The sequence below is a fragment of the Pezoporus occidentalis genome, unplaced genomic scaffold, assembly GCF_034315485.1.
Source record: "Pezoporus occidentalis ecotype Australia unplaced genomic scaffold, CSIRO_AGI_Poc_V1 ctg2, whole genome shotgun sequence".
In the NCBI taxonomy this organism is placed as follows: Eukaryota; Metazoa; Chordata; class Aves; order Psittaciformes; family Psittacidae; genus Pezoporus; species Pezoporus occidentalis.
This window is the reverse complement of record NW_026913855.1, coordinates 2718505-2734913: the sequence shown is the minus strand read 5'-3', so window position 1 is coordinate 2734913 and position 16409 is coordinate 2718505. Positions and strand designations below refer to the sequence as shown.

The 16409-nt window shown below is 37.9% G+C and overlaps 1 protein-coding gene across 4 annotated transcripts in view; it reads left to right on the top strand.

Annotated features, from left to right (window-relative positions):
- The window catches only part of LOC134163125 (cadherin-12), a 550087-nt gene that overhangs the window by 517694 nt on the left and 15984 nt on the right, over positions 1-16409 (top strand). For all 4 annotated transcript variants that reach the window (XM_062617684.1, XM_062617681.1, XM_062617682.1 and 1 more), the window contains exon 9: positions 14538-14674. In XM_062617684.1, the coding sequence (XP_062473668.1) occupies positions 14538-14674 (137 nt within the window). The remainder of the gene's footprint in view (positions 1-14537; positions 14675-16409) is intronic.

Below are 16409 nucleotides of genomic sequence, written 5' to 3'. Positions count from 1 at the left end.
GTGATCAACTTGGAGCTACTACAAGTAGCCAGTACAAAATAACAGAAAAAAGCACAACAACAACAACAACAAAAGTGCTGTTTTGTTTTAACCTTAATCTTAAATCTACAGAATTAAGGCTGAAGGGATCACACACCGTTCTTTGGTGGGCCAGGTAAACATACTTGTCACTCATTAGCCCTCTGTGATGTTGCAGCATGTTTCCTGGAACCAGACAAAGACTTGAGCTGAAAAACCCTTATTTGTCATTGTGGAGTACATGTAGACTGACTTTTGCATCTGTGTGGGTTTTCATAGGACTAGCAGGAACATGGAGCAAAGGTGAGTACTTCCTGGCAAAGTCAGAAAGCCTGCTCTAGGGGAAAGTCATTTGACATGAATAAATTTTCCTAGATCAACTCCTGGAAGCACTTGCAAAAATGAAATAGTGTTTACTATGTCCAGCAAGTAAGAAACAACTGAAAACAATGTTTAAAATCAAGAGACACCAGTAACCTTTATTTACAGTCAGTAATTCATCAACTTACTGAAGCCTGTGAAAAACAGCAGGTGATCTTCAGTTGGCATATGTTGTAAAATGTCTATCAGGAGTTTAGAACTAAAACAGAGGTATAGGTCCAGGAAGTTTGTGTACTATGCCCTTCAGGTAATGACCTGTTTGTAAGGGAAGTGGATGCTGAAAATCAAGAAATGTGCATTCAGCTCCAAGGCAGAAAAGAATAACTTGGCAGGGAAAGCTTTTAGATTAATTAAGACTGGCTAAGAAGCCAGACTGAGGGGAAAGGAACAATATGACCATTATAGTTCTGGTTTACTTCACTGCACTTGAACCACCTGGTGATGTGATTTTACAAAGCTAGTTCGCATCCCAGAGGCACACAGTGTAATTTTACTCTAGCTCAAATAATAGCCTTCCTGATTTCTGATCAAGGGCTCTTATTCCTCATTTCTCCACAAATGGATTTCTCAAGCATTCTAGAAAGCAATTGTAAGATTAAAGCAGGGGTTTAATGGCTGCAGTCATATCACCTCAATCTGTGAATCTCTCAGGGCTTCATACTCAGAGAATTGCAGATAGTCAGGACTTAAAAAACAACATCTAAGAAAAACTTATGTCCTACAGGAAAACATGTTAGTTGGTTATTCTGCACAGTGGTACACAAAGTCAAACCTGAAATCATCTTCCTAGCTGTAAAATCAAGCTCCTTGGCATTTTTAATTAAATTGGGATGTGTATCACTGACAGGACCAGAGGCAATAGACACAAACTGAAAAAAAGGAGATTCCCATTGAACAGCTGGAAACACTTTGTCTGGGTGACTGAGCACTGGCATAGATTGCCTAGGCATCTCCCTCTGTAGATAATAAAAAAATCCATCTTGACACAGTCCTGGGGAACTGGCTTTAGGTGGCCCTGCTTGAGAAGGGGTTTGATCACCTTCACAGTTCACATTCGACTTCTGAAACTTCTGAAACTGATTCTGAAGCTTCCATCTTTTCTAAGCTGAAAGAGAGTGTGACAAATTATGACACAGGATCATCTAAGATGTCTGGATGTGAAAAAGGAGCAAAGATAATATAAATGCAATGCTGATTTTCAGTACGTGCAAACAAAAATGATTAAAAAGACTGCTGTCATCATTCATGCAAATAATATGTCTACAGATTTGTAACAACACATTAATCTAGGCAGTAAATCTGAAAATAGTGTGGAGGAAACACAGCACAAAAATTCCAGCTCAGGTAAGAGAACTAATTTTAGAGGCAAAAGATGGGGCTCAGGTCAGATTATCAGCATGAAAGGGAGAGAAAAAAAGTGCTTCTCCAACAACTTTTGCCTCATGAAATTTGTAAAATCTTTGAAAAGGTGACTCCATACTTACTTATATTGATCTCTGCAGATTCTGGGTTCCTTTATACACATAGATGATTGAGGAAGAGAAATGAAAAAGGAAAATGCAGCAGCTCCTATAGTGTCAGAGTTCTCCTGAATAATCTCTTACTGGTTCACCAAACCAGGTTCAAAGCAACAAAGCATCCTCCAGTTCCTGATTTGACTGTTCCTTCTTGTGGATCCATCTGATAATCAAAGTGAGTCCTAGCTGATGATCTAAGCAAGCCAAAATCCTCCACTACATTCTGCAGTTTTCTCTGGAGTCACCATGGTTGCTGTTATTTGCTTTTTCTTTATCTCAGCATCAGCATTTTACTTTAGATTTTTTTCTGGGGAAAAATCAGGAAAATCTATCCAGATTTTAGTATCCAAAAGATATACAACAGAGCTAATATTTACATGATGTAAAAGCAAAGCAATCAAAGATTATTCCTGTTGAATTTATACCACTAGGCCAGCACTCCTTTATAGCAGCTTTGCTCCTTATTGCCCTAGTACTTTATCAGAAGACAAAGCACTTTGGGACAGGCATGGGAAGAGAGGCCCAAGAAACATTTCTGTCTTATCCCATGGTGTTTATTTCAGGTAAACCCAGGTGCAAAATAAGTTTCAACTTCTGTTGAGACTGAATATTTGATGGAGTCATCACATCTGTTTTCCCCTTCTAAACTTTCTTAAGGGTTGGAAGAGGTTCACTCAGTCTCATTTGCTCCCTTTTCGTACTCTGCCCACTGATAGAGATACTGATACACGCTCAGATGTCCATCCCAGCACGCTCTTTCCCCATCTAAAACTAACAAAGAAGGATGCTCTCCTTTTCACCTAATGTGAGATGCATCCTCCAATGCGTAGGTGCTTCTCTGAATGTGGGTGCTGGGTCCTTCATGCTATAGGCAGGATGAAGGTAGAAAGAACAGACCATGGACAGCAGTACAGAGGGCAAATATACATCTTCAAAATCAGGGTGAAGTAGTATTCAGGGCCTGTAATTTGTGGTGCTGGTAGAGAATGTGCTCTGCTGCTTTCCCACAATAGCAATATTGAATGCTAAGCCTGGAGTGAGGGGGTTAAGTCCAACATGCCTTCTACTGCTGCTCATAGTCTGAACCACTGAGACTTAATTAAACTACAGGACAAAGCTTTCCGTCTGCCTGGTTGTCTTGCAGTTCTGCCTGCTCAATGAGGCAGGAAAAATTATGTTAAAACTGAATAAAAACAGTGCATTTTCTAAATGACAAGGGCTTTTGATAAGATACTTACCTGGTAATGATAAATGCAGAGCAGACAATTGAGCTGACTGATCCGTTTGATAAGCAAATGAACAAAACCTTTAAAAGGAGAGGGGGGGAGGAAGCACAGTAATCTGTAGACAGGCAGAACTGGCAGTTTGGAAGGGCTGAAGACTGAACTGCAGCACATTTTATTTCCTTTATTACCTAGCGTGTTTTACTAAAATTCTCATGTAAGATTTATAAGGCTTATGAAAAGTTTAACAGCTTCCCCCGATTGACTCTGACTCGTTAGAGTCTGGCTGTCTGCATCCACTGCTTCCCTGTCAATTAATTCTGCATAATGGTCAATTTTCTCCAAAGGAGCAAAGTGTAATTTGTTTGCACTCATAGTATTCATTCCAGATTAGGTGAGCTACTGACTGCTAAATTCACTAATCCTTCATCCTCCTGGTTAAAAATATAGAAGCATGCAGCCACGTATGAAGGACTGAGGATGCAGTTACATAGTATGCAGAAAACTCGAACTGTGCTATTTTTTCATATGGGAGATCATGTGTTGCATGAAAGGCATGAATAATAATATACACAGGACATTCTGACAAGAAGTGTTTGTTCTTTCTCCCACCATGTAGCAATTCCACCTGCCCTTCTCTAAAGTATCACCTGCATCTGATATGCAGTATAGACAATATTCATTTTGGGAAGCCTGGAATACAATTCACAGGGTATCATTCCTAGAAATTATAGTGCTGAACTCCTTTGAAACGTGGACATGGAAGTACAACAACTTATTTAGGCTTCTATAAAAATAATCCAAAACATCTCTGCTTTTTAAGTAAAATATTTTTACATATACAAAGCTATCCCAACACTAAAAGACTAGAAATATTACATCAGTGGGATTTTCAAAAACATTCAGATTGGACTATTAGAACAGCTTTACCTCAGTGCTAAGTACCTTCAAAAATCTCTACACGATCATAAAGAAATATGGCATTTTGAGTGCAATAATGAAAGAAAAGTCATGGTAAAACCATCCGCTTCACCTGGGACAGCAGCTCAAGCCTTTCGGTGACTGCATCTGACTGGGCACGTAGGAGACATGTTAAGATTTAATGGCAAAAGTTAGATAGCAGTGAAGTCCAGTGCTGGTTGCTTTCCACATTTCAGATACAGGCTGGATTTTGTTTGTTAAAGGGTTTTGTTTGTTTGTTGTTTTTTTTTTCCTTCATTCTTAGTATCCCCTGAAATAAAAGCAAAACAAAACATTAAGTATTGAGATTATTGTGTATCTGCATGGATAGGGTTCTTCTGGGATCCAACTGGTATCCACAGGATTACCCAAAGGGTAAGATCTGACAGCTGATCAGTCAGGGTTTCTTTTCATTTGACTTCTAATGCCTCCGCCGTGTTCTGAAGATATTCAACAAAGCTACAGAAAGCTTCTGTTCCCATTAAGGGAGGTGGCTTAATAAACTATTTAAACACAGTAACAAAGAATGGTAACCTAGCAGAACAGTGCCTTGCCACTCTGGAACATTACCTCATGCATTATATTTTTTGGTTAATGACAGGAAGATTTTACACCAAAACTTCAAATGTTGTTTTGCTGTTATTAGCATTATTTTTTTTTGTAATAGCTGTTACTATGAATCTATCAGATGATGCTTTTATGTGACAGTAGATAATTTTGACTGGATTTTCTTCCTCCAAACAGAATATCACAGTATCAAAGCCAGGGTGTTAAAACTAGGGGTCATTCAGAAGAGAGGTCCTATTTCTTTTCATTATATTAAGAAATTTATTTCTAAAACTTTCTGGTATTAACAGAGTTTTATATTCAATATTTTTTATTTTATTAAATATATCTAATATTTTATATATACTTTATATGCGTACAGCACAGCTGTTGCTGGGTTGTAGAGTGTAAAGGGCACTTAAAAAATAAGAGTAGGAAGCCTTAGGTTGTATTAACAGAGGACAACATGAATGATATGCAAAGCCTACTGTGTGCTACTGTTAGGCAAGTAATACATTACACTTTATTTCATATTATCATGCTGCACAGAGGATAAAAAAGGATATTTACCACTTCTGCTCTTGTAAAACCTCATGAGACATCATTTTTAAGTTAATAGAAAACCACGAGACTCAGAATCAAGAGTAATTTTTAAATGAAATGAAGGTATGAAAAAAGAAACTATAATAGCTTAATTCTGATTCCAGTTCTGCAGCCCTGAGGAAGACATTGGAAGTGTAACTATCCTACTTAGCCCTAAAAGCAGATAACTCAGACAAATGTATCATTTAGCACAGGAAAATAAAATATTTTGTTAAATCTAATTATACTTCTGTACTGGGTTCAGCTGTAACAGCTATTTTTTCTCCTTATTAGCAGCTGGTGCAGTGCTGTGTTTCAACCTTAGTCTGAGAACAATGCTGATAACACACACCTGATCCAAAGTAGCAAAAGGGGTATTCCATACCACAGCAAGTCATGCCCAGCGACGTATCACTGGGGGGAGTCACCCAGAAGGCCCAGATCACTGCTCAGGATGGGCTGGGTCTTGGTTGGCAGGTGGTGAGCAATTGCATTGTGCATCACTGCTGGTTATTTTTTGGTTTTTTTTCCCCCTTTTTAGTTTTATATTCTCTTCCCTTGATATTTCCCTTACAATTATTATTATTAGTGGTATTAATAGTGGTTTTGTATTATAGTTTAGTTGCTGGACTGTTCTTATCTCAACACATGGGATTTACATTCTTTCAGTTCTTCTCCCCATCCCACCATGAGCCAGGAGGAAAGAAGGGAGGGAAAGAGCAAGTGGCTGTGTGGTTCTGAGTTACCAGCTGGGCTTAAACCACAACTGGTTTGAACTTAATGGCTTCTCTAAGCATGCATGGTGTACAGGCAACTGGTTTTACAAATGCTTGATTGCACCTTCAGCAGAATTATGGCAATCATTCCTCAGTCTTAGCTGGAATGGAAGATATTTCCAGTAATCAGCAGAAGATTTCAGCACCTGAATTTGAGAAGAACAATAAAGAACTAGTGTTTGAAATATGTATGTATGCACATATGGTGGTAAGATTTTTTTTTAATGATAACCCAGTGAATGGATCATCTTGAGATCTGCAGGAAGGAAACTTCAGTGGCAGGATGGGATTTTGGAGGACACAAATTTTTTTGCATGCTTTTGCAAACCTCAGCTTCTATGTTTATATTTTAAAATGTTTGGAACTGCATCTAAGACGAGATTTGTAATTGAGTATAATCTTCTCATTGGAAGGGGTTGAACTAGATTACATTTGAAGGTCCCTTCTGACCCAAGCTATTCTATGATTCTATGATTAACATCTTTCCCGTTATGTATCAGTTTAGCATTACAGGGACTAATAGGATTATTCATTCCATCTTTTTAGAATTTTTCTTGCTGCACAGTCTCTATTACTTTACCTGGTCCAGCTTTGCAGTACCAAGTGATAGATCTAGTAACATTCCTCTTACGTGCAGCATAATATACATCACTGACAGTAGGATTTTGCTAACATTAATTTCCCCATCTTAAATTTTCCCCTCTGCTTCTCTGTGCTGAACAAAATAACTTTCCTTTCTCAGGGTTAAGCCCTTCAGCTATCTGTAGACCAATATCATGTCTCACTTTTTTCATCACTTATGTTTCTTTTTCTTTTTTTAGATTCCCATCTGTTATTTCTGATATGATGTGTGGTATTTAACTGTCCCAAGTTGGCATGAACTCTGAATTTCATTTACCTGCACTTCAGTATTTAAATAAAACTTAAAGTGAACACAACTTAAGGTCATGTACACAAATAGTGGTCTATCACGTTACATAAAATTGCTACTTCATTCCTCATCTTTCTTTGTAACATTTTTCTCCCCAAAACCAGTGTTCTATCTCACTAGGCACCAGATTAGGAAGAAGTGTGCTTTACATCAGTAAAGTGTGAGCTGAGACAAGTTAAAATATTTCTAGAAATTACCTCTATTAAACAGGTTATTTCTTCTTCAGAAAGTTGGTTTGTTTTTGTTTTTTTTTTTTTTTCCTTTAGGAAATGTTTATTTTGTACAAAGGCACAATGACCAGAAGCCATTAACCCTCAAATGCCTAGTTTCCAGTTGTGCTGAACTCATATTGTCACTGTCATTTTTAACTCGAGGGTCCTCCTTGCCCTGAGGCACCAGGTAATTTAATAAGAAAAAGAGGAATCATTTACGTCCATATCTTCTGAAGGTGGTCACTTAGCTGTCTATGAGGATCTTGGCCTACTGATCTTTTATTTTACATGATATAAGATGTAGCCTTCAGTTACAAGAAAGAAAGAATTTACCATGACAATTACCCTTTCCACGTTTTGAAGTTCAGCGTTAACTTTGTCTTACTGTTTTTGTTGTTCCCATTTCTTCTCATGATCTTTCCCCCTCAAAGCAGAAAAAGTCTGTAAATTCTTTCATTCCCTTAATCATTTAAGATTCTTAGTCCAGAGAAGCTAATTTGAGTATATTAACATTTCATGTGTATTGCTCATTTGCTCCTTACCATCAGAACTACTTTCAGCAGCAATTCTCCCAAAGCAGTCAACCTGAAATCTCTCAAGTAGGTAATATTAACCCAGTTTCAAGCATTAAGATACACAAGCTATTCTGCCTGGATCAGGAATGTTGCGTTTCCTTCAGCTGACTGAATTGCCAAAGTCAAGACCTGCATCACAACCAGCTCCTCAAGCGTCTGCAGGGTTACACTAGCACCACCAGAGGTGCCTTAGTACATCTGAGAGCTGCAGCTTCTCCTCTTCCCACTACTCTGAGGATCCATGAGGTCTTTTCAGAGCATCTGGGCAAGAATGCAGTGACCCAGTGGAAGAGCACCTTCAGTGAAACTAAACTTAAAAAGCAGTTTAGTTTTTTTAACTAAACTTAAATAGTGAGTCAAAAAAACTACAGAAAGTGAAAAGAAGGATCTTTCTTCCTTCCAATATGCTTCAGTTACAGTGAAAAGCATTAAATACACACTTGAAATTGGAAAAACTAGTGGGTTGGAAAAGCATAGTTGAAATCATAATTTCTCTTAGAAATGATATTTCTTTTTATCCCATCACATCAGGAATTTTCTTACATCTAAAATTCTTCATTCCAGAGCTTGGGTTTGACAAGCTGTAGTTGGAGTAATTGGATGTTTTCTAAACTGGGGTTGCCAGCCAACTCATTCAGAGTGTACACAGAAAATCTGTGGTTTGTTTTTTCTTAGATTCATCACCTGGGTCTGCTTAAGGTAAAATTTTACAATAGAAATTGAAATACAAGGAGAATATTTATGGTGATGTAGGATAGATTATGTGTGAAAACTATCAAATACAAAAATTGAAGGAATGTCTTCCCTCATTTTTTGTGTTGTTTGGAGTTTTTTTTGGTTGCTTGGTTGGTTGTTTCTTTGTTGTGTGCTTTTTTGGGGTTTTGGTGTTTTCTTTTTTTAAATTTATTTATTTATTGGTGTTGTTTTGTTTGGAGTTTGTTGTTTGTTTTTTTTTTTCTTTTAGGAGGCTGATTACAATTACTGTTTCCTACTGTGGAACAATGAAACAGAAGAAAAAAAGGAAATCCAGTAATTAAATGTTAAAGTGTTTGCTCACTGAATTGGATGATTCATTTCCATTTTCATGCCAGTTCCAACCAAACAATATGCTTTGCTCTTTAAAATAATTTTCCATATTGTCGTGGTTTAAACCCTAGCCAGCCAGCTTGTTCACTCACTCACAGTGAGTGGTGCCGGGCTGACAGGGGCCCCCCTTCCTGGGGCTCTCCCCTTCCCCGCTCCCGGAGGAACAGGGAGGAGGATCGAAAGAGTGCAACTCCCACAGCTTGAGACAAGAACAGTCCAGCAACCAATGTACAACACAAATCACCACCGCTACCACCAACGACGACAATGATAAGGGAAAATAACAAGGGAAGAGAATACAATACCATCGGCCAAGAAACGAGTCCCATCCAGAAGCCCGTGTCCTTCCGGGTAACTCCCAGTTACCCCCCACCCCGGCCATGACGTGCTGTGGTATGGAATACCTCCCCGGCTAGCCTGGGTCAGGCGCCCCGTCTCTGCTTCCTCATGGCTTGCCCTCCTCCCTGGCAGAGCATGAGCCTCACAAAGTCCTTGGTCAGGGTAAACATCACTTATTAACAACCGAAAACATCGGCTTCACCAACATTGTTCCCAGGCTGGAAGTCAAAACACAGCACTGCACCAGCTAACACAAAGGAGAAACATGACTGCTACTGCTGAACCCAGGACACATATGTATGCTGTTGCAGCAGGAGCAGATTTGGTCTGAGTGCCTTTAGCTTAATAACATCTTTAGAGGCGTGATCCATCATTCTCCTCTCTGGTTACTAAATGAAGAGTGACAAAGGTTGTAGACAGTAGCTTTTCTTCACTGTTCCTTTCAGCAGTTTTGGGAAGGTTAGAGCTCTTCTCCTTGTGCTTACCATCACTGTACCATACCTACTGTCAGTATTTTATCTTTCTTTAAGGTTGAACCTGTAAAATTTTACTTCTGTGCTGTTTGGCTTTAATCCTCCCAGTCTAGCTTTAAAGCAATCTTCTCTTTCTCTAAAATGCACAGTTAAACATGTCTTACTTTGTTCATTTCCTGGCTTCAATTTCATGGCTGTAACATCATGAACAAGTTTTAAGTACTGCCTATTCCATTGCAGATGGTCAGTTTAACCATGTTAAGAAGTGCTCCATCTATTCGTCTTTCAGGTCCAGTATCAGAAAGAAAACTTCTGAAAGCAAATATTTTTAATCCAGATTCATGAGTCCCTTCATGTGTCTCACAGGCAGTGGTATGGTAGAGCTGTGCAAGAATGTTGCTGTTTGTGCTTTTACTTTGTAGGAGTTATGAGTGCATACAGGCATATATAGGCAAGGTATTGCAACTTTACTCCTTCAATTAGTCTCTGACACCTTTCAGTCTAAAACAAAGTCAAAGCAGCTTGTCTGAGACCTGGATGCTGCTTCTCAGCATGGATGGATATAGCAGCTACATGAGAGTACAGGCAAGAATAAATACATTGGGCTGTCTCTGTCTCACCACAAAAGGCTATTGCATGGGCACACACAGATGCATACTCTGTGTTATGCTTAAGCATCAACTAAGAAAGAAAGAAAAAAAAAAAAGATGTTGTTATTGGTACATGGTGTTATATTTCTGCTGCATTGTGTCACAACTGCTGTCACTATCAAGACAGAACAACATAGAAATACATTGTCATGGTTCATAAACTTTTGGTGAGGATGGATCCCCAGTGTTCCTAAGGCCATCCATGCTAGGCAGAAGTCTTCCTCTCCACATATTAAAGACAAAAAAAACGCCCCAAGTCCTGAGTTTCACAGTCTACTTAGCATCCTTCCACCTTTCTTCCCTCCTGAGCATGTTGTCACGCGTTTCCATAGCAGCAGCAGAACAGCTGTCCAGTTCTTTTATTCATGGTATAACAGCCTGAAGTGATTACAGTTTTCTGCTTGGCGGCTCAGAGTTCCTGTTATCCTCACAAGAGTGATCTGACGACACTCATGCATTCAACAGTGCTCCATCAAGCACTCTGCTATTTTCTGTGCTGCAGCTAAAGTCAACACAGTCTTCCCCATTGTTTTCTGCTCTTCAAAAGTTGAGCTGTCTTTTGGGAGAGTACTCTGAGAGATTCCGTGAGCTACACAACAGCTTTGCCATTTAGTCATGAATGAAAATTATTCTTGGAGCTCATAAAAGGGCAATTTGTCTTTGTATTGCTCTGGATGAGACTCTTACAGACTTGAATGTCATAATTTTATAAACCAACTATTTCCATTCTGTCTCTTGTATACTACTTGATGTACAAATGCAGTTATTCTTGAGAACATTCAGACAATGTTAGCAAAGATATATCCTTCCACACTTATGCCACACCTTCAATATAGTATTATATAATTGCCTTCAACAACATAATCTGGCATACAGTCCTCTGCTGTGAAGAATTCAAGGAGACATATAGTTCAAAGTTTCTTCCTTCGAAATGAATATGAACTGTATCAATGCCCTGGTACTCAGAACTACCAGACAGGCCTGCTTAGGTGTTTCTGAAAAAGAATGCTGCTGTGTCTTACGTCAACAAGTAAATTCTTCCCTAACTTTTCAAGAATGGAGCTGCCTTTTGGAATTAGTGCAGTTATCCATGATCTGTCTTGCAGACACTCTGAGCAGTCAAACAAACCAAACTCAGTTTCTTCAAACTGCTAGACCTTGACTAGAAGATCTAGACAGCTGTCCTAATACCAGCATTTCAACCATGTTCCTCTTCTTGTCACAATCTAACAAGAAATGGCAGGTTTTATGTCCCAGGTACCTGGATTTATCTCTGGAAAGTTACTAATTTTTCTGGTTGGAGACTCTTCCCATTTCTTCTGTTCTCGAAAACATTTTTTGCAAGTAAAAGACAGAGCTCAGGCAGTGCTATTGCCCTTGGAAAGATACTAACTATTGCTATGCTGTTTACATTGAGCACCAGACTGTATGAAAGAGTGCTATAAGAAGAAACTATATTTCTTTTAGAACCTATAACTAAAGCAATCTTCCATTGGGATATCCTCAAAATTCCTGTTTGAAAAGCAGCCATATGGGGTCCCATTCTGTCTTCTACTAAGCCTTACAGACTCCTGAAGTAGCTGGGAGCAATATGATGTCCAAAAGTGCTGCCTATAAAAGGATCTTCTGCCAGATACATTTCCTTGAGTACTGCACATAGACAGCCAATGAAAAGAGAAAGAATAGCTGCTTGTTTGTAGTTTTCCAGTAAATACGTGTTTTAGGCAATACATCTCTAACACTTCCTCCTACTCTTCCCTCTGTAGTCTACTCAAATATATTGCTTCTTAGGATGAGAGGAGCTGAAATGACTGGCTGTTCCACCCAAACTTTACTATATGCGCAGCACATGGCAAGAGAATGAAGGGATATATTTTATGATAAAGCCACAGTTAAAAACAAAACAAAACAAGAAGCAAAAAACAAACCTCAAAACTAATGCTAAGAATGCTGACATAATAGTTTCCACAGTGCTAATGCAAGCAAAGACAATGAATTTGGAAGAAATGCTACAGTTGTTTTTTATCAAATTATTCAATTCCCACAGATTCCACTTCCATAAAAGCCAAGAAAAATTCTGCCATTAGTATCAGCAGGAGTCCTTCTAGTCTTGCAACCCTTATTGTGGACTTTGATCCTGCTGAAGCTTATGTTTAGGAGTAAACATGCTGGGCTTGTACATGTAGTTAATCACTTCCGTGAATGCTTGCAGATAGACTATGAGATTCTGATCCTGCAAATATTTATACTTGAACTCAACTTCAAATACAACAGTGTTCAAACTGAATATATTTTCTGCAGTTTTAGAGCCTCCTGATGAAGGAGGTTACCACCTACACTGTACTTTGAACTAGGTCCTGTAGTTTCTTCACTGGCTCATACTGTGTGTAGAGTACTTAGACAAAGCTAATTTTCCAAAGGGGAAAGATAACCAAAGTTACTTTCTCATGCTTTGATCCCATTTATTTGTGTCTGGTTTCATAATTAATTTTGGAAGAAATTATTATTAAATTATTATATATATAAAATAACATATAATGTAGGATATGTAAAATAGATAAGGCATATATATGATTATTATTAAACACACAAAGCCTGAAAGAGTAATTTTACTATTCCTGAAAGATTATCTCAGTGTAATGATATTCCTAATAAATATCTTATATATATTTGTAATTTCTATTGTCAACCAAATTTTGAAAAATGAGATTGAAATTACAAATGTGCGTAGATGATATTATCGTATTCAGGAAATGTGGCTGCTCAGCTGTGTAAAAGGATACATGCTGCCTTTTGCAAATAATTTCTGAGGCTTTTCAACTGAAGCAGTGAACTCGTAATGATGGCTGTCAATTGATGAAATTACCTATTTTACAGATAGGATTTTCTTGTGATTTGGATTAGACAAAGTGTCTCCAAAGGAGCATGGTGCCTTATCTGTGATTTTTTCACTACTCAAGTCTTCCTGAGCTATTGGCATTCTTGAGTCCCAATTTGAGATATTTTCTTTGGGAATAGTCCATATATCCCTTTCTACCACTGCTTCCTTCTACAGCAGTAAACACAGTATTTATCATTGCATTTCCTATACATTATTTTCATAAATCACACTAATCAGAGGAGGAAATACTAGCCTTTAATCTTATCCTTAGTGATTTACATGCAATGAAGTGTCATAGGAATGGTCCTCTGGCCTTTATGATTTTCTAAAAGTACTGCTGTTGAATTTTGTTCTTATTGCCTACTGTTCACAAATGGCTTTTTCAATTTCATCCTGTCTAGCTTTTGAGAAGCACCATCAAGGTATGAAGAGACTAACAATGAAAAGGAAATTATTAGCTGGCGGCACTGCATCAGCAAAATTATTATTCCATTATGACTACAAACAGTAGCAACAAATGTGAAAACAGACGTTCAAATTAATCAGCATTTAAGGGAAATGGGTTTGGAATAATTATCAGATTGTTTTTAAGCAGCTATGTTTACAAGTGCATCTCTGCTGTCGTGCTTGCTAGGGAAAAATAGTAAATAAGTACACATTTTGAGGTTTGAATCTGTTCTGTGGTCATAATTCTTGACAACAAAGGCTTTGGAGAATTAAAGAAAAACAGTGGTATAGTCTTGTTACTCACAGCTCCAGTCAAAGTGGAAGTTGCCTATTCTTCCCAAAGGCAAAGAGCCTTTTATTCCTCCTATATATGTGGGGGTATAAGTGCACTCTTCTCCATTTTCCATGCTGTGGCTCTGCCAACATCCTTCAGGTGGGGGACCTTTGTGTAGACTGTGCCAACAGCCGATGTACATCCACTAGAACACTTCTTTGCAAGCCCAGTGAGGATACTTCCAGCCTATTGCAGCTACAAATGGGTGGATCTGATCCATTCTTCATTGCTATTCATACCTTTAGCAGTATTTCACGTAACCTTTCTCTTTTCCCTCTAAGCCTATCTAGTGCTGTCCAAAGTTACTTGTATAAGTAATTAGGGACTCAGAAGCTGTGCATCAGCTTCTTGGAAGCTCAGTTTTCAAAAAGTCTGAACACTGGAAGTACTACATTTTTATTATATCCCATTTTCTCTTGAGCATTCCAACACTGAGAAAAAGAAATAAACAAATCACCCTTTACTGTCTTCTCCCTGCAAGTATTGTAATAGCTGGGAAGAAAAAAAACAAAACCAAAACCAAAACATGAGCTAGCTAGACTGTTATGATAAATGAGTAATCTTTGCACATTTGCATCTACTTTGTTTAATATTTTTCCTATACAGATACTTCATCGATTGGAAGAATGATGTAGACAGCTACTTTACAATAGATGCTACTGAAGGAACCATTGCTACTAATGAATTACTGGATAGAGAAAGCACAGCACAATACAATTTCTCTATAATTGCAAGTAAAGTTAGTAAGTATGACACAAACTGAATTAATATGCTAAAGTGTTTTTTTTTTCTAGAATGTAATGCTCAGACATAAATATACTGTGAAGAATACATATCTAGCTGAAAGATTATTTAAGAAGGCTCAGTAAATATCATTTTGCCAGACTCACTAGGAAACTAAGTTTGATGTTCAAAGAGCCCTTAAAGTTTTTCTAGTAGTGCTGATATAGGCACAGCTCCTTCAGAAGCTGAAAAACATTTTGTCAGCAAAAAAGAGCAAGAGGAGTTGTACAAAGGCCTTTCAATTTTGATTCCTGATTTTGTAATTCATTCCATATGAAATTAGGTTAGTCAAATAACAGGTCTGTCAATCTGCTTTTTGAAGGCGAAAGAATTTGAAGACTCATTCAATTCCCACACAAAAAGTACACTAAAACTGAGTCAAGTTTTAAGGCCCTAAACAAATAAGTCTGTGTGCTGCATCTCTGCTCTCGTGCTTTCTCTCTACCCAAGACTTTAAGACTAACTACGTGTTTTCTTTTCCTGTATGATTTGTGATGGAGGTTGTTTTTTTCATTTCTTGTATTTGTGTCTTCTAAGTAGTTTGAGGGTCTTTTTTTAAGTAAGAATTCCCTTCTGCTGCTGTATTATGCAGCTGCTTTCTCCATTGCCATCCTTCTGTGTAGCATTCCTCTTTCATGATTATGTCAAACTGAAACTCTCATAGACATATACCACCTTTTGAATACAAGTCTTTGTATTCAAAGGGTCACTTAACAGCCACAGAGGTCTTTCTGTTGACGTCAGTGGGCTGCAGAAGCAGGAAAATATTATATTTGAAATATTTATGCTAAAAAAAATAAAAATAGAAATTCCACTTGTTTAGTGCTGATGTAGAAACACTGAAACTGCCACTTCTTATTAGAGAAAAAGTGCGCTGAAGAGTGTCTTACCATATACATGATTACCTAAGGAAAGTGGCCCAGTGTTGCAATTAGTTGCATAACTTGCGTCAGGAATAGATGCTACTGTTACCTAAGTATTTCAACTCTCCATTCCCTTATCTCTTTAAACTAAACACACTCGAAACTAGTCATAGTTTTATTAAGCTTTGTTGTTTAAAAAACTTTTTTGCTTTCTCAGTGTGAGACAGTAACAACAAAACCCCTCACCTTTTAAACAGATCCTAATGGTCATTCTGCAAATTATCTTTTCTTGAACCGGCCAATTATAAAAAAACTCTGCCAGCTTTATCCCCATCAAATCAGAGAGAAAACCAAATTAAACTGGCTTTGCGATCATTCTCCTGTATGTGGAAAATGATGCCAAGGTCATGAGTAGGCTTACATGGACTCCTTGTCTGTGCCTTAGCCCTGGGGCCTTCTATGTCATTGTTCCTCTTGGTTCTTCTGTAGCTTCAAAATGAAACCGCGTATAAATCACAGTTGATGCTTGTGTTACATTTTTTTCTCACAGCCACTAAAGTCTTAAAGTAATATTATGACTTTTGAACAATCACTTTACTTTTCAAACAATGTTGTAAATGGCATGCAGTTTAGATAGCTAGTATAGCAGCATGCAAGTGCTATATGTAAATGTTGATATGGATGTACCATTTAGACTTTTCTTAGATGCTGATAAATTTGAATATTATTAGCACTAAAGTACCAGAATTTATAATTTTTAATGGAATAGATTTCAAAAATGAGGCAACAGAGAATTACCTCATTGGATATATAGTAGCCTTCCAATAACTGA